At 40.5% G+C, this 19027-nt stretch overlaps 1 protein-coding gene across 2 annotated transcripts in view; it reads left to right on the forward strand.

Annotated features, from left to right (window-relative positions):
• The window catches only part of SPTLC2 (serine palmitoyltransferase long chain base subunit 2), a 97776-nt gene that overhangs the window by 16920 nt on the left and 61829 nt on the right, over nt 1-19027 (forward strand). For both annotated transcript variants that reach the window (XM_008138784.3, XM_028141311.2), the window contains exon 2: nt 7314-7508. In XM_008138784.3, the coding sequence (XP_008137006.1) occupies nt 7314-7508 (195 nt within the window). The remainder of the gene's footprint in view (nt 1-7313; nt 7509-19027) is intronic.

Genomic DNA, 19027 nt, shown 5'->3' on the forward strand with positions numbered 1-19027 from the left:
GCTCCCTACTTTTCAAAATTTGCCTGCTCAAAAAAGAAGACTCTTCTGAAACTACTAGAGGCCCGATGCACGAAATTCGTGCAGGAGTAGGCCTTCCTTCCCCTGGCTGCCTGCACCAGCTTCCCTCTGGCACCTGGGACCGGGCTTCCCTCGCAGCCCTGGCTTCGTCCAGAAGGATGTCTGGTATAATTAGCATATTTTGCTTTTATTATTATAGATATGTTCGGAACATGGAATAGCTTGTGTGACAAGCACAAAGCTCCAAACTATTTTCTCTAGTATGTATGGTATGCAGTAGAGAGAGACTAAAACATTGCAGTAAAATTCCAAGAAAAGACCATTTCAGCAAAACTTCTTCTAAGGAATAGCAGGCTATACCACTGGAAATGAATAGGGTTTATTTACTGGAAAATGCATAATAACAGCCCTTTGATTGTTAAAGAATAATGGATATTTCATATTGGACATTTAACTTTTTTTATATAATGTTCCAAATTGTACATCAGGTGGGCAGTGTCTGTGGTGATGGGGCAGGTTCAGTCATCCTCCTGCCACATTCAGTAGGAATGTTTATTTGCTTTAAACAAAGATACTTATGTGGTTTTTGTATTCATATCAGAAATTTATGCTCTGTTTCCCAATAATTACTTCCTCATTGTTGTATAATTACATAGTTACTCTGTTCGTTTCATGGGATTCTTTTTTTATTTTCACTGATTTCAGAGAGGAAGGGAGGAGGAGAGAAAGAGATAGAAACATCAATGATGAGAGAGAATCATTGATCAGCTGCCTCCTGCATGCCGCCCCCTCCCCCCCTCCACTGGGGATTGAGCCCACAACTCGGTCATGTGCCCCTCTGATCAGAATCAAACCCAGGACCCTTCAGTCCTCAGGCCAATGCTCCATCCACTGAGCCAAACCAGCTAGGGCCTTTCATGGGATTCTTGAAACCTCTGCTCAGGATCGTTCAGTTCAAGTCAGTTTACAGTATAGTCAAAACATTTTTCTTTTCTGAAACTAAAGAGACAGAATGTAACACATGATCTAGGACTTTCTTTTGTTGTAAAGGACATCATTAGGACAATTAAGAATGTGAACTAGTTATTAGTATTCTATCAATTTTCTGATTTTGATAATTGTTCTATAGTTATGTAAGAGAATGTCTGTTTTGCAAACATACACACTGAAGTATTAAAAGGTACTGGTATATTTACACAATGGAATACTGTGTGGCTGTAAAAAAGAAGGATCTCTTACTCTTTGAGACAGCATGGAGGCACCTGGAGAGTATTATGCTAAGTGAAATAAGCCTGTCAGAGAAAGAAAAGTATCACATAATCTCACTTATATGTGGAATTTAATGAACAAAATAAACTGACAAGCAAAATAGATTCAGAGACATTGAAGCAGCAACAGACTGACATATTTCAGAGGGGGCGGGTGGGAAGAGTTTAACCAAAGAACTTATATGCATATATGCATAACCCATGGAGACAGACAATAATATGGTGAATGCCTGGGGAAGGGGGTGGGAGGGGGAATAGAGGGGGTCAATGGGGGAAAAAAGGAAGCACATTTATAATACTTTCAACAATAAAAATAAATTTAAAATAAATAAGCCATTGCTAATGTGGTTCAGTGGTTAGAGTGTTGGCCTGCACACCAGAAGGTCTTGGGTTCAATTCCCTGGTCAGGGTGACTAGAGGGCAGCCAGTCAATTTATCTCTTGCGTCAGTGTTTCCCTGTCTGTCTGTCTCTCCCTCCCTCCCTTCCTTCTACTCTCGCTGAAAAACAACAACAACAACAATGTAAAAGATATCCTCAGGTGAGGATTAACCGAAAATAAAAACAAAATAAAATAAATAAATGGTAAAGATACATACCCTGGCTGGTGTGGTTCAATGGTTAGAGTGTCCACCTGCTCACTGGAAGGTCTTGGGTTCGATTCCCTGTCAAGGGCATCTACTTGGGTTGCAGGTTTGATCCTCTTCCCCCTGTTGGGCTGCGGTGGGTGCGGGAGGCAACCAATCCATGTGCCTCTTCCACATTGATGTTTCTCTCTTCTCTCCCCCCACCCCACCCTTCCATTCTCTTTCAAAAAATCAGTGGAAAAAATATCCTCACTCCCTGGGTGAGGATTAAAACTAATAATAAAAAAAAGTAAAGGTACATTATAACTGCAACTGACTCACAAATGGTCCATGAAGAAAATTCTCCATCATTCTCTTTACACATGTGCTCATGCACAAACATGATTATTTTATCCTAAACCAATTGAGAGTGCGTTGTATGCATTATGTCTGTTTCTTCAGGCTGCCAGAACCAAAATACCAAAGACTGGCTGGCTTAAACAACAGATATTTATTTCTTCTGGTTCTGGAGGCCAGGAAGTCCAAGAATCAAGACTTGATTCTTGGTGAGGGTCCTCTTCTTGGCTTGTAGAGGTCCTCTCATAGCGTGCTCACATGGAATTTCCTCAGTGGAAATCGCTGCTTATTCTTCTTAAAGGGCCTTAATCATATCATGACATAATTTGAACCTAATCTAAACCTAATTATCTCCCAAGGGCCTCACCTTCAAATATCATCACATTTGGTGGAGGAGACACAAACATTCATCCTATAACATTTTGCCCATGGGTTCCCCCAAATCATGTCCTTGCATGCAAAATAGATTAATTTCATCCCAACAGCACCACAAGTCTTAACTCATTCCAGCATCATCTCTGAAGTCGAAGTCCAGAGACTCGAGATAATTCATGCTGAGACAGAATTCCTTTCCAGCTGTGAACCTGTGAAACATACAAGTTATGTGCTCTCAAAATACTATGGTCGAACAGGCAAAAGATAGGCATTTTTGTTCCAAAAAGGAGAAATTAGAGGGGGGAAAAAAGGAGTCACAGCTTCCAACAAGTCCAAAATTTAGCAAGGTAAATTTCATGAGATCTTAAGGCTCAGGAATAATCCTTTTAGGTCCAGTGCTCAATGCTCTGCCCTCTGGACCTATTGAAGTATGGAGGTCATGTGTTGTCCCCAGACTTCTCAATTCCCCATGCTCCAGGCTGTCACTCTGAGTCTCTGAACTGTTGAATCTGAGGTGAATTCCCTCTAGAACCCAATTATCTCTGAATCACCTTTACAGCCATTTTTGCTGTTATTGTTAATTTTTACCTGAGGATATTTTTACCATTGACTTTTTTTAGAGAGTGGTAGGGAGGGAGAGGGAGAGAGAGAGATTGATGTGAGAGAGACCAAGTGATCGGTTGCCTCCCCTGTGCACCCCAACTGGGGCAGGAGATCAAATCTGTCACCTCGGTATGTGCCCTTGACCAGGATTGGAACCCATGACTCTTCGGTGCATGGGTCGATGCTCTATCCAGTGAGTAACACTGGCCAGGGCTGGAGTCATTATTTCCTTGTCTTGAAAATAGTGCACATTCACAGCCAAAATAGCTCTATGGTCCAGTGCTGTAGGACCTAAGAATTCCTAGCAACCCCTTACCTATAGTACTTGGTATGGAGCATAGGACAGTTCCACAAGGCTTGTTTTAAGATATACAACAGTCTTCTGCTCTCTTCTACCATATTCTTCATCTTCAGAGATAACTAATTTATATTTTAGCAGATTCTTTTGAAGTTTACCTCCATAATCTAACATGCTTATATTACTGCTTCTTGACTTTCCAGTATTGGACACTAGTCATTGACTTATCACTGTTAGAAGATTTTTCACTCCTCATGGGGGAGGATTCTTTTTGGAAAGGCTGTGGCAAGAAGTTTAGTGTAACTGAAAGGATAATTGAGTGCGGGGAGGGTATTGCAGTAGCTCATTGAAGGAAGAGGTATTGAGGTTTTGTTTTTAAATTGAAGAGTAACATACATTCAATTAAGTGCATGATATGTGCTAGCTGTACAACTCCATGATTTTTTACCTGTATGTATACTGTGTCTCCAATACTTCCCTCAAGATGTAGGACATTCCCAGTCTCTTTAAAATTCCTTGGTGCCCCACAAGAAAGTTTTGAATTGAGGCATGAAAATTCATTACTAGTTCTAGGTGGAAGCCAGAAGATAAGGTGGAGCTAAAGATGACTCCAAACTTGGGAGACTGGGTTGACTGGATGGTGATTCTGTCAACTAGGTAGGTAATACAGGAGAGAGGAGGTCAGGTTTGAATTGAGGGAGGAGTTAAGATGGTGAGATAAATTCAACTTCAGACTTGCTGATTTTGGAACATCCAAGTGGAGCTAGATAGGAGGCAGGTGGAAATTTAGATTTTTTTGGGGGGGGGGGGAGTTGCGTATTGAAATGTAGATTTGCAATTATTCATTAGCATGTCAAGTCCTTTTGAGTTCTAACAAGTAGATGAAAATTCTCTAGAGAGTTTGTAGACTGTGAGCTGACCTGAAGTTAGGATGAGAAGTGTATGTTGCTTTTATTAACAATGTTCTAGTCCAAATAGTGAATAAAATCAGTGAAAAAATTTAGTTTAAACATTTAAAAAATAAAACGATAAACAAAAATTCAATAATATATAGTCTTAGTTAGAAATGAAAAGTAAATTGGTTCAGTCATTATTTCCTTGTCTTGAAAATAGTGCACATTCACAGCCAAAATAGCTCTATGGTCCAGTGCTGTAGGCACCTCAGTGCCTCAGTTATAAGTAGGAAGTATGTTTCCTTCCCCCATTCTACTCCCCATTCCAGTTTCTTGTATCTCCTTCCAGATGATTTTAATGCATATATATTAAGTTTATGGTTTTATCTTTTGATTATACAGCACCCCATTATTGCTTTGGTTGGTAGTGTCTTCCCAGTGACTTAAAAGTATGGTTGGTAGCTTATAGGCATGTGGCCAAAATGGAAGCTGGCAATCTACCAGATACAGAGTTTAAAACACTGGTTATAGGGATGCTCAATGAACTTAGGGAAAGAGTAGATGAACTCAGAGAGAACTTACACACAGAGAGAAACCATAAACAACAACAGTCAGAAATGAAGGATATAATAATTGAAATGAACACTACTTAGATGGAATCAGCAGCAGATTCAGTGACGCAGAAGACTGACCCGTGTTTTTGACTGAGGCCACATTCCAAAAGTTCCTTCAGAGTTCCTTCAAATGCATTCCATTTTAAAAGGGGCTGTGATAGAATCACATAGTATTTAAAAGCAAACTAATGGTTTAACTTCCTCCTTCCTAGACAGTCCAACCAACTGTTTGCATTTACTTGGTCCTGCTGGTTTGGGTGTGTCTCAAATCCAGGCGGATATCTTTTAAAGAGATCTAACCACTGCATTCCTGACATAAATTTGTCACACATTTTTTTAGACTTAGGAGCTCTGAAAATTGTCTCACATTTTACTTTTCTGTTCAATTGAGAGAAAATAGTTGAAACAATTTTAGAGTTAAGGAGAGTTGGGTACTGGTATGACAAAATATTTTTAAATGTAGTTTTTTTTAAAGAGATGATCAGAATGTTATTTTTCTTGTGTTTTGATTGCTTTTGATTTTGTTTTGTTTCGCTTAATAGCTTATGTGTTATAGTGTTAATTTTTAAATAATTTTCTATCTTCAGATATTGGCTCATTGCTAGCTATTCTCTTCTAAACATATTACAACCTTACTTCTGCATAGAAAGTTCCAGTATTAAATATTGACACAAATTTAAGTATTAAATATTGACACAATCTCTTGGAGACGAGATTGATGAAGACTTAAATCAGTTTTGTGAATAGTTTTCCTAAGTTCTTTGGGCAGTCAAATTGAATCAGTACCAATAGATCCCATGTATTATGCCTATCTTAATGTCTTTTCTTTGTCAAATACAGCTGTTTTTCCCCAAACTGTTCTAACTTGCAGCATTCAAGTAACTTTCTCAAACTAACATTATCAGGATACAATATTCTAGACCATATTTAGCCCAGGGGTATGTATATATTAGTTTCTGTAGTATTTTTTTTTTTTTTTTTTTTTTTTTAGTTTCTGTAGTTTTGTAAATTTTTATTAATTTGTTCTTATTAGTTTACATCAGATCTCTGATCAGGTTACCTGAGAGGGCAAAAATCTTTTCTTCCTTTGGCACTTTTCATAACTCTAGTACATAGCTCACTTGAAAAATATGCTCCTGCTTGGTGGTGTGCCTCAGTGATTGAGCGTCAACCTATGAACCAGGAGGTCGGGGCTCGATTCTTGGTCAGGGCACATGCCCAGGTTGTGGGTTTGATCCCCAGGGTGGGGCATGCAGGAGGCAGCCGATCAATGAATCTCTCTCATCATTGATGTCTCTCTCCCTCTCTTCCTCTCTTCCTCCCTTTCCCCCTTCCTTTCCCCCTTCTTCCCTCTCTCCTTCCCTCCCCTCCTCCCTCCCTCCTTTCCTCTCTGTAATCAATTAAAAAATGCTCTAGTGGATTTTTTCTGTAAAATAAGATTTCCATTAAAATTGACCAAAAAGTAAAAAGCTTTAAGTTATGATATCAAAAGTACGGTGGCTTGGTATCTGTATATTAAAATTCAGGTCCCCCAAAGAATGAATGAAACCAGGGATAATCTTATAGCATTTGAATGGACACTTAGATGGAGGGGCATAATGATTTCATGACAATTACTGATTACTGTATCCCTTGCATTGGATTTCACTTTCTCCTTTTATACATTGCTGGACCACTCACAAAAGTAAGCATTGTGTGTGTTTTCACAGGGGCCTAATGCTGATGTTTGGAATATTATGATTGAGTCTATAAGGACATAGAGCAGTAAAACATTTATAAATATTTTATTCTAAAACTGAATTTACTTTTGATCACTTTGTTAGCTAATATACTATTTTTCAGGATAGGCTTTCTCTGTTGATTTATATTTTTGTTTGCTTTTTTTTTTAATCAATTATGGTTTACATTCAATATTATTTTATATTAGTTTCAGGCATAGTAGTTAGACAATCACATACTTTACAAAGTGTTCCCCCCGATATTTCTTGTTTTCTTTATTAGAACAAAGGAAATTATGTATTCTCCAACCATAGTATTTTAGGATCTATTTCATGAAATCAAATAACGAGAGAAAAGCGTCAGGCATTGTTCTTAGGCAGTCCCTCTCCCTCTGTTTTTTTGTTTGCTGTTCATCTCAATTATGTGTAACTTACTTCTATTGGAAAAAAAAATGATGCCCTGTTTAGATCTTAGTGGGTTTTTTAAACTATTACTTAGAGAATTCCAATGGTATAGTTATACAAATTTGTGAAGACTACTTAGATTTTTAAATAGAAATCTTTCTTAGTGTTATTGAAATAAATATTTTAAATCTCTTTTTCAGGTCCATCATGTTACACAAAATGGAGGACTGTATAAAAGACCCTTTAACGAAGCTTTTGAAGAAACACCAATGCTGGTTGCTGTGCTTACTTATGTGGGGTATGGTGTACTCACCCTCTTTGGATACCTTCGAGATTTCTTGAGGTATTGGAGAATTGAAAAGTGTCACTATGCAACAGAAAGAGAAGAACAAAAGGTAATTGTTAGAGAATCTTTAATTCTGTGAATGGAAGCCTTTTATAGAAATCTTGGTATTTTCACTAAGTTTTTTCTTTAGATATTTTGGTACACGTTAAAATAAAAATATTCCAGATGCAGTTAAACTTTCCACAAAGAAAGTTGAAAACAAGGTTAAAGGCATGGAGAAACTAAAGAACTTAACTTTTCTTGCCCTAGCTGGTTTGGCTTAGTGGATGGAGCGTTGGTCAAAGGCACATACCCGGGTTCTGGGCTCGAATCCCCAGTAGGGGGTGTGCAGGAGGCAGCTGATTAGTGATTCTCTCTCACCATTGATGTTTCTATCTCTCTCTCCCTCTCCTTTCCTCTCTGAAATCAATAAAAAAATATATATTAAAAAAAAAAGTACTTAACTTTTTTTTCAGTCCTCATTGAGAATATGTTTTTTTCATTGATTCGAGAGAGAGAGGAAGAGAGAGAGAGAGAGAGAGAGAGAAACATTAATGTGTGAGAGAAACATTGAGCCTTTGCCTCCGATACACACCACGACTTGGGATCAAACCTGAAACCCGGATATGTGCCCAAGTTAAGTAATGTTTCCTAAGATGCTTATTTTCAGAACTGGTATGCAGACACAGGTTGGTGAAGAGCCGAAACCCATGTTCTTTCTGTTCACAATACCATATTGTATCCCAAGTTGTGTCCACAGTCATCTGAAAAGATTTTGTTCTTTAGACCTCAGGATGTGTTTTCTCATAGACACATTATATATAAATGTCTGGTTCACAAATCAGGTCCTGTCCCCAAACAAATAAGCACTAAAGCAGAATGGCTGAACTACTCTGTTTATAGTAGAAACCACCTTATGTTAGTAATGGTAAACAGAAGTGATAATGTCTCTGGGGAGGAGGACCTAGTTCACTTCCCTTTTCTCTGTATACTACTTTGCCCCTCTAGAGTTTTGTACAATAAACACATGTTACTTATTCTCAAAAAGAAATAAAGTTAGAGTGAAATGCCTGATTTTACAAAAAAGAAAATTGTTCTTGGACTGTGAGGTATGGAGAGGTTGTCCTGCAGCCCAGGGCGTGTACTAGATTAGAGAAGGGAATCAAATGTTAGACTCTTGTGGGTGTTAGAGGAGAGAGGCAGATGTAAGTGGCAGCAAGGTCACCACTGAGAGAGGAGCCAGGAAACACTAGGAATATATTGTGATCACGTGAGGGTATTCGGAAACATGAGAGAGGAAAAGGACCTCTCTGGAACTAGGAAGCCAAAGCCAATCAGGATATAGATTGAAGATTCTGGCCCTGGGAAAACTCAGGGCCCAGGCATTTTTCTATGTCATCTCAACCATTCTGCATCCTTCCCAGCTCAAGCACCATAAGTTGGCCATCTTACTCTTTGCCCTGAAATCCCTACAAGTTAATTTCATTAAAAAGGTATTTTTTAAATACCTAATGCAAACAAAGTCCTGCATTCAGAACTTGATCCAGTTGGCCAAACTAATTTTCATCATTGAAAACCAGAACAAATTAAAATTTTCTTTACCATTTTTTGACCCCTGTGTGTCCTGAATAGACTTAAAAAAAAAAATAAAAAATATATATATATTATTGATTTTTTTTTTTACAGAGAGGAAGGGAGAGGGATAGAGAGTTAGAAACATCTATCAGCTGCCTCCTGCACACTCCCTACTGGGTATATGCCCGCAACCAAGGTACATGCCCTTGACTGGAATCGAACCTGGGACCCTTGAGTCCGCAGGCCGACACTCTTATCTACTGAGCCAAACCGGTTAGGGCCCGAATAGACTTTTTAGCTAGCATGCATCCATAGTATGTTAATTTTTTTTTTTTTTTACATCCCTCAGGTATGGCTTACTTACCATAAGTTACAGCTCACTATACACTTACTTTATTGTGTGGTATTGCAATTACTTTTTTACAAGCAATCTTTTCCTACTAGACTGAGTTGATGGCAGTTATGACTGATGGGAGCTAAAGTTTTATCACATATTCAAACCAGAAAATCTTTATCTACAGGGACTTCTCATAGTGTCAACATACTGTAGAGACCTAATAAATGACAGGTAGAGGTGGAGGTGGGGATGAGCTGATTGTGGTATAGAGAGGATAGTGTGGGTAAAGACATGAGCAGTGTTTGGTGTATGAAAAATTGTGTTTTGAATGTAAACTAAAAAATTTGGTAGGCACCGAGGAGTCCTGGGCAGTTTTTGAGTAGGAGAATGACCAGAGAGTTTGCACAGCTGGTGTGATGGAGGGGATTCATCTGAATTACTTGGTGAATAAGTATAGTATCTTTGGAACTTGTTTCATGTTTTAGGGTAAATTGTTTAAGTATTGGGGCTATCTATGTGTGCCTAACTCTATGTGAAAGAATTGGAACACATAGATTTTATTCTTTCAGTTTCTAATTTTGTTGAAGAAACATTAACACTTTGAATTTATGGGCCTTTGCAAAGCTTTCTATAGGTAAATAGTCCTTGAATTGTATGCAGATTTAGAACAAAAAAGTAAACTGAGTAGCATAGGATTAGTCAGGAAATAATTCTTGGAGGAAGCAATAATAAATATTACTTATTTATTTTTTATTAATCTTCACCTGAGAATATTTTCCATTGATTTTTTTTTTTTTTTAGAGAGAGTGAAAGGGAAGGGGAGAGACAGAAAGAGAAACATCGATGTGAGAGAAATGCATCAATTGATTGCCTCCCTCAGGCTCCCCAACAGGGCCAAGGATTGAGCCTGCAACTGAGGTACATGTCCGTGACTGGAATTGAACCAGGGACCCTTTGGTCTGCCAGTTGACACTCTATCCACTGAGCCAAACTGGCTAGGGCTATTTATTTATTTTATTGTTGACAGTATTATAGATGTCCCCCATCCTCTCATCCCTTTCCTCCCCTCCACCCGGACCCCACCCCAGGTCTTCACCACATTATTGTCTGTGTCCATGGGCCTTGCATATATGCATATAATTCTTTGATTACTTTTAGAGGGAAAGAAAGAATAGTTCAGCCTTATGTAGAGCTTGTTTTTTGATGCTGGATTAGATGTAGTCCAGGGATAGGCAAATTTTACTGTTAACATTGAAAAGAGGCGAGGGAAAGTGCTTGCTTGGAATCATAAAATGCAAATATAAGGTTGCCACTTCCTCATTTCACCCAGTGAGTGGTATTCATAACCACAGTCTTACTTTCTTCCTCATTCCATTACAAAGGAGAGCCCATCTTAACTATTTATGCTAATTCTTAGTATGTTACTTTGGGTAGAACTGAATTACACATTTCTAATATAATAAAAGGCTAATATGCAAATTGACTGAACAGCAGAACGACTGGTAGGTTGCTATGATGCGCACTGACCACCAGGCAGATGCTCAACACAGGAGCTGCCCCTGGTGGTCAGTGCACTCCCACAGGGAGTGCCACTCAGCCGACACACCGCTGGTGAGCGCAGTGGCAGTGGCGGGAGCCTCTCCTGCCTCCGCTGCAGGTGGGCAGTAAGGAACGAGGGGTCCTGGACTGTGAAGAGCCCCAGACTGCGAGAGGGATGTCTGCCTGCCGGCTTAGGTCTAGGGGGATCGGGCCTAAGTCGGCAGGCAGACATCCCTCGAGGGGTCCAGGACTGCAAGAGGGCACAGGTTGGGCTGAGGGGGGACCACCCCCCCCCCAGTGCACAAATCTTGTGCACCGGGCCTCTAGTTTCTAAAAGATGAGTTAACATGAGTTTGTTATATTTTATGTATATTGCATAAAATTTTTGGAATTCCCTGCTGCTTTATCCTCTATTAACAGTCCTCTTTTGGATGAGAATGTTGTTTCTACCAGTCTGTGGTTTATTTCTGTTTTATGTGAGATGAAGGTAGTAATCAAGAAACATGAATGTGATAGGTAAAGCAAAAGCTTGAATTAATGAAAATGTTCTAGTGGTCAGATAGGAAATACCTAGAAGTCTAAGGAGCAAATTGTGATAAGAAGTTGCTACACACTTACTAAATTTTAAACTAACATTTTGCCTCTATAATTTGTTCATGATCAAAAATGGAAGGGATAACATAGTTTACATCCTGATATGTTTGATTTTCAAAATACAAAAGAAGGAACTTGATTGAAATATATTCAAAGGGTCTTACTTTTTATCTTCTTCAAAAAGTAGCTTACTACGAGTATTTTGACAGTTGTCATTTTAGCAGTAATTTTGGAAACTTTTAATGTAGTATAGTTGCCTGATGTAGTAAGCTGGGGATTATCACTTGGTTTATCTTTTTAGTTCCATGGATTTAAAAAGAGCAGTACTTTCCATTGTTTTGTGGTATGTGTGGAGCCCAGGCCAGTAGCCAACAGCTTTATTGAGATATAATATATTAGTACATGCTATAAAGATCACCTATTTACAGTGTACAATTCAGTGACTTTTATAGAGTTGTGCAGCCGGCACCAAATCCTTGTTTGATTTTTATAAAATTTTTATCATCTGAAAAAGAAACCCTGTACCAATTAGTAGACACTCCTTCCTTGTCCTCCCTATCACTAAGCTACTTTCTGTCTCTAGACATTTATATAAATGGGACATACAACGTGAGATCTTTTGTGTCTGGCTTTTTTCACTTGGCATAGTATTATTGAGGTTAATCCATGTTATATATTTAAGTAATTCATTCCTTTTAATTGATGAATCATATTCCATTGTGTAAAATGGAATATGATTCCATTCTATACTAACTCATTGAACTCTAGACCTTATATGTCTAACTTGACCTTATATGCCCACTTAACATCTTCACATAGGAATCTCAGTTTTACATATCTAAAACTGACCTGACATGCCCCCTAACCAATTAGCTGTCTTCTCAGTCTCTATGAATGACAGTTCTCATCTGCCAGTTGCTTAAGCTAAAAACCTTGGAGTTACCCTTGATTCTTCTTTCCATCACATGCCATGTGTGGTCCATCAGCAAATCCAAATCAGCTACTTCTTATCAGCCTCATTATCACCCAGACCTCAGCTCTGACTGCTTAGCCCCTCACTCATCTGCTCCAGTCACACTGGCCTTTGCAGTTTCTTGAACACACCAAGTACACTTCTGCCTCACTGCCATTGTGCTTGCTGTTTGCCTGCCAGGAAAGCTCTTCCTCCAGATAGTATCAAGGATAGTTCTCCTGCTTCCTTTTCCTTCTTTATTCTACCCTTGCCTCCTAAGCTAAATTTTAGCATGACTTCAGCATTTTACATTCTCCTTCCTTGTTTGATTTCTGTTTCCATTAGCATTTTTCACTAACATACTTTACATTTTATATATTTTTCTTGTTTAGCATCTATTGTTATCTTTTTATTTACTACTTTCTATCTAGTGCCCAGAAGAGTGCTTGGCACATATGATCCATTCAGTAAATGTTTGAGATTGGAATGGTATGGTGATTGGTGGTAATAGTAAAAAGTTTTGAGTCTTTTGAAGGTGTGTGTGTGTATATAATACATATGCAAATATAAAACACATAGATGATTCAGTTTTAGATCTAGGGAAAAAACAAGTATTTTTAATCTTGAAATTGCATTTTATGCCTTGATGGACAGCATAGAAACAGCAAGGAAGTAGCTTTCTGTCTGTAGCATTAAAAACAGGAAAGAACAAATAATAGTATGACTTATATGACTAGTAGGGAAAGCTCTTAGTTGTGGTTCACAGAGTTTAGTCACCAGTCTAATAACCTTTTACAGGTTATTTCACCTACTTTTCTTCATTAAATAGAGGTAAAGACAACATTGTTGGTTTATAAAATAAATACTCCTCACTGTATAATGCTTTTTAACCATAGGATGACTCCACTTTTAACACTTAAGGTGGAAATTATTTGGGATTTAAAAATTCTCTTAGTTGAAGTTTTGAAACAATTTTGTCAATGTTATAACCATATCTCTATATATCTTATGGAGTTATTTCCTTCTCTAGCAAAGATGTTACCAGAAATTAAAACACTATGGAATTTTTCACTAGCCTGTCTTTGGTGTACAGTACTATGTTTTTTATTATCATCAAATGTCTTGAAATATTTCAGCAATATTTAGCTTTTCAGAGAAAGCTTCCTTGTCTTAGGAGCCATAGTCCTTTTGTATAATAGACTGTGGAGTTTATCTGGAGACATTGGGAAATTCTAGATTTGCAATCATAACTTATCCTCACACCACAAGTCATGTAAAGCACATTCAGCTTTTACTCCTCTACCCCTACTGTGGCACTTATTCAGTGTCCAATAAACTGTGATGGGCAGAGCCTTGTGTTAATTTTGTGTGTTTCTATTTGTGTTTTTAAATTGGCCAAAACATTAAATATAAGATTTTCACTAATTGAATTTTGTTGTGGAGAAAGATTATTTATTATTATTAACTAGATGCCTGGTGCACGAAATTGGTGCACGGGGGTGGGGGTTCTCTCAGCCCGGCCTGCACCCTCTCCAATTGGGACCCTTCAGGGGATGTCTGACTGCTGGTTTAGGCCTGATCCCAGCAGTCGAACATTCCTTTTGCAATCTGGGACCACTGGCTCCTAACTGCTCACCTGAGTGCCTGCCTGATCGCCCCTAACCCCTCTGCTTGCCTGCCTGATTGCACCTATCCGCCTCTGCCTCAGCCCCCCGCAACCGTGGCTTTGTCTAGAAGGAGGACCAGACAACCAGAAGATGTCTGGTCGACCGGGTCTAATTAGCATATTACCCTTTTATTAGTATAGATACTGTTCCATTGTATGGGTATACCACATTTTGTTTATCCATCCATCCATTGATGATGGATTGTTACCAACTTTTGGCTGTTGTGAATAGTGCTGCTATATACATTTGTGTACTTGTTTAAATATCTATTTTCAGTTCTTTTGTAATATACCTAGAAATAGTTACTGTGTCATATGGAAATACATGTTTACCCTTTTGAGAAACCACCAAACTGTTTTCCACTGTGACTGCACCACTTTACATTGACAGCAATGTATGAAGATTTTTCTAAAGATTTTATAGTTGCACTAGAAGCCCGGTGCACGAAATTCGTGCATGGCTGGGGGTTGTCCCTCAGCCCAGCCTGTACCCTCTCCAATCTGGGACTCCTGGAGGGATTTCCGACTGCCCGTTTAGGCCCGATCCCACCAGGACTGCTGGCTCTCAACTGCTTGCCTGCCTGCCTTCCTGAATGCCCCTAACCGCTTCTGCCTGCCAGCCTGATCACCCCCTAACCACTCCGCTGCCAGCCTGGTTGATGCTTAACTCCTCCCCTGCCAGCCTGTTTGCCCCCAACTTCCCTCCTCTGCCAGCCTGGTCACCCCTGACTGCCCTCTCCTGCAGGGTTGATCACCTCCAACTGCCCTCCCTTGCAGGCCTGGTCCCTCACAACTGCCCTCCCTTGCAGGCCGGGTGCCTCCCAACTGCCCTGTCCTGCTGGCCATCTTGTAGTGGCCATCTTGTGTCCACATGGGGGCAGGATCTTTGACCACATGGGGGCAGCTATATTGTGTGTTGCAGTGATGATCAGTCTGTATATTACTCTTTTATTAGATAGGATAGAGGCCTGGTGCACGGGTGTGGGCCAGCTGGTTTGCCCTGAAGGATGTTCCGGATCAGGGTGGGGTTCCCTTGGGGCGTGGGGCGGCCTGAGCGAGGGGCCTGTGGTGGTTTGCAGGCCGGCCACGCCCCCTGGCAACCCAAGGGGAGGCCCTGGTATCTGGAATTTATTTTCCTTCTACAGTTGAAACTTTGGAGCCAAGCCTGCTGCTCCCTCGGGGGCGGCAGCCATTTCTGTGGCAGTTAATTCACCTTCTACAATTGAAACTTTGTAGCCTTAAGCAGGTGGGCCCGGCCAGGGTGTGCAGAAAGCTTTGCTTCCCCTGTTGCCGCCGGCAACCCTGGCCTGCTCTCTCAAGCTCCATTCTGCCGCCATTTGTTTGAATTTGTTTACCTTCTATAATTGAAACTTTGTAGCTTGAGTGGAGGCTTAGGCCTGCAATGGCTATGGAAAGCTTGGCCTCCTCTGTTACCTGGGAAACCTTGCTCTCTGTGGCTGTAGCCATCTCGCCCTGATTGGCTGGCAGGCGTGGCTTGGCTGGCGGGCGTGGCTTATGTAGCAGAGTGATGGTTAATTTGCGTATTACCATTTTATTAGGATAGTTTACACTTAAGACTTTGATTCATTTCAAATTAATTTCTCTATGGGATGTAAGGTTTAGATCAAAGCCCCCCCCCCTTTTTTTTTCCTTATGGATATCCAATTTCCTCAGTGAGAATGTTGTTTTTTAAAATAAGTATGCCATTTAAAAGGATGTTTGGTAAAAGGTATTTGAATGAATGAATGAAAAGAGAAGTCCTCTCGGTTACCTCTAGTCCTAGAATTTTTCAAGTATTTTTGGAAACATATTCCTCTTGCACAGAACTGGAATCCCAAATAACTATCCCTTTCTGTCCCCTTTATCATTTCATTGCTAGGCCAAATAGCTATCCCCTTCTGTCTCCTTTCTTAGTTCATTGCTAGGCTGCAGGGAGTTTGGTTAGCCACCCTTCAGCTCTCTCTACCTAACTTTAACTGCAGTTACTAGTAAAGCTGCTACCCTGGAACTTAGCTAAGGGAATCCTCTCTTCTGCCTTCTGCCCCAACTGCTTTTGGTCTGTAACATTCCTCGGAGTGACAACATCACTCTGCAAGTCTATTTTCTTCTGTCATTTAACAAACGGGAGCGGTGGAGCTTCCTGACCTTGGCAGTCTCAGTTTAGGAGATTGGAACCCACCCTTTCCTCCTAACCACATACAACTCTGCCACTGGTTACCCAAAGCTCTGCCACACTCTAGCTTGCAGCTCTCTTTCTGTCTTGGAGTTTGATAACCTTAATGGTAGATAAGTCCAGACTCTTACGTTTTTTTCTGATGATTACATTGTAAAAACAAAAAATATTGCTTTCCCTCGCTAATAAAAATTTGTCTGTGATGGAGTATTTTCTCAAGTATTTGAGTTAATACCTTTAACATTAATGTGCAATGTTTAGAAAGGTTATAAAGAAATTAGATCAAGAAGAGTTAGGACAGCCTTAGCTGGTTTGGCTCAATGGCTGGAGCACTGACCTGCGAACTGAAGGGTCCTAGGTTTGATTCCAGTCAAGGGCGCATGCCCAAGTTGCCGGCTCAATCCCCATTGGGGGGTGTGCAGGAGGCAGATGATCAATGATTCTCCCTCATCATTGATGTTTCTATCTCTCTCCCCCTCTCTCTTCCTCTCTGAAATCAATTTAAAAAATATATTTTTTTAAAAAAGAAGTTAGCACTGTTTACCCTATTGAAACAGTGCTAAGTATTGGAGACATTTTTGTGTTTTCCTTTGGAAAATAAATGCATGGCAAATAATAGTTAAAGGAAAGTCCTTAATTAGAATTTGGATGACTCCATTCCAATTTTTATTCATATTATTATTATTACTAGTGGCCCAGTGTAAGAAATTCATGCATGGGATGGGGGTGTTCCTCAGCCTGGCCTGCACCCTCTCCAATCTGGGACCCCTTGAAGGATGTCCTACTGCCGGTTTACAGGGATCAGGCCTAAACTGGCAGTCGGACATCCCTCTCACAATCCGAGACTGCTGGCTCCAGCCGCTCACCTGCCTGCCTGCCTGCCTGATTGCCCCTAACCACTCTGCCTGCCAGCCTGCTCGCCCCCAAATGCCCCCCCCCCGCCAGCCAGATCACCCCAACTGCCCCCACTGCTGGCCTGCTCGCCTCCACCTTCCCTCCCCACTGGCCTGCTCACCCCCAACTGCCCTCCTGCTAGCCTGCTCACTCCAAACTGCCCCCCCTCACTGTTCTGATCACCTCCAACTGACCCCAGCTGATGGCCTGCTCACCCCCAACTGGCCCCCCTGCTGGTCTGCTTACCTCCAACGGCCCCTGCGGTCCCATCCTGGCCTGATCACCCCCAGGCGACCCAAGGTCCCAACCCCTCCTTTTTTTCTTTTTCTTTTTTTTTCCAGCGCCTCCTTGAGCGGAGGCCAGTGCCGGCTGGAAGCAAGTATCTAGGATTTATTTATCTTCTATAATTGAAACTTTGTAGCCTTGAGCGGAGGCCAGGGCCGGCCAGGGTAGGCGGGAAGCTTGGCTTCCTCCATTGCTGGGGCAACCCAAGCCTCCTGCTTGCTCTAGCTCCGTGGCCGGCCAACATCTTGGTTGGGTTAATTTGCTCCTGATTGGCTGGTGGGCGTGGCTTGTGGGCGTAGCGGAGGTACGGTCAATTTGCATGTTTCTCTTTTATTAGTGTAGATTATTATTATTATTATTATTATTATTATTATTATTGGTAACAGAAATTTATTTTCTCATAGTTCTGGAGGCTGGAAGACCCAGATCAAGGTGCCAGCAGAGTTGGTTTCTGATGAGGCCTCTATTTTTAGATAGTGCCTTCTCACTGTGTTCTTCCAGGTGTCTCCTTTTTCTTATGAGGTTGCCAGTTCATTGGATTAGGGCCTCACCCTTATGATCTCATTTAATATAACTACCTCTATAAAGGCCCACTCTCCAAATACAGTCACATTGGGGGGTTAGACCTTCAACATATGAACTTAGGGGGAAGGGGCACACACAATTCAGTCCATACCATATATGAAAAATGGCAATCTGGACATTTTGATGTTGTCTGTGACTTAATAAAAGTTGAGAAAGAAATAGGAATATCTTAAAATAGAGGGGATATGCAGTTATTTATCATTCGCTGTGAGGTTGATACTTTTCTGTGCAGACGGCTCATCAGTGATTGTTCCCCATTGCAGGTGTAGCCTAAAGTGCTGATTTGAGGGCAGCAGTTTTTCCTTACATGGGACATGGGAAACCTTTCTCATTTTAGACTATAGCTCCCAAGGTGGAGCTAACCATCTGATTTCATGTCTGCAGGCAGCCTTCTTCCCTACTCCTCCTTGTGTATTTCACACATTGTCCACTGTCCTGATGCACCTTGCCCCAACCCCATCCCTGACCAGAATTCCCTTTTCGCCAGCAAATCTGTGCATCTGACAGTCTTGACTCTCACCATCAGTCTCTCCTGCAACTGAGGATCAAAGACCAGTTCCCTTCTGGATTTCATTTCCTTCTTCCTTCGCAGCCACCTGGGCTTATCACTTCTCCTTTACATCTTCCACTCTTCTTTTCTTCTAGATTGTTCTGTCAGCATTGCTCTAGTCTTGCATTTTTATTTATTTTTTTAATAATTTTTTTATTTTTCAACAGTGACATCATGGCTTCTTCTGTATATCATTTAGTTATAGAACTTTTGTTCAGCTAGATTTCAGGCAGTTCTCAGTGATGTAGTTTAGTTGTAATTTTGATGTGGTCATAGGAAGATGCTAGTATCGCATTTACCCACTTCGTCATCTTAACCAGAAGACTCATTCATCATATTCTTGTTGGAAGAGGAGACTATCAAAAAGCACATACTATTTAAGTAATAAATTTCCAATTGTGATAAACATATCATTTATAGATATTTTTCTCTTAAAGAA

The sequence above is a fragment of the Eptesicus fuscus genome, chromosome 5 (assembly GCF_027574615.1).
Source record: "Eptesicus fuscus isolate TK198812 chromosome 5, DD_ASM_mEF_20220401, whole genome shotgun sequence".
Classification (NCBI taxonomy): domain Eukaryota; kingdom Metazoa; phylum Chordata; class Mammalia; order Chiroptera; family Vespertilionidae; genus Eptesicus; species Eptesicus fuscus.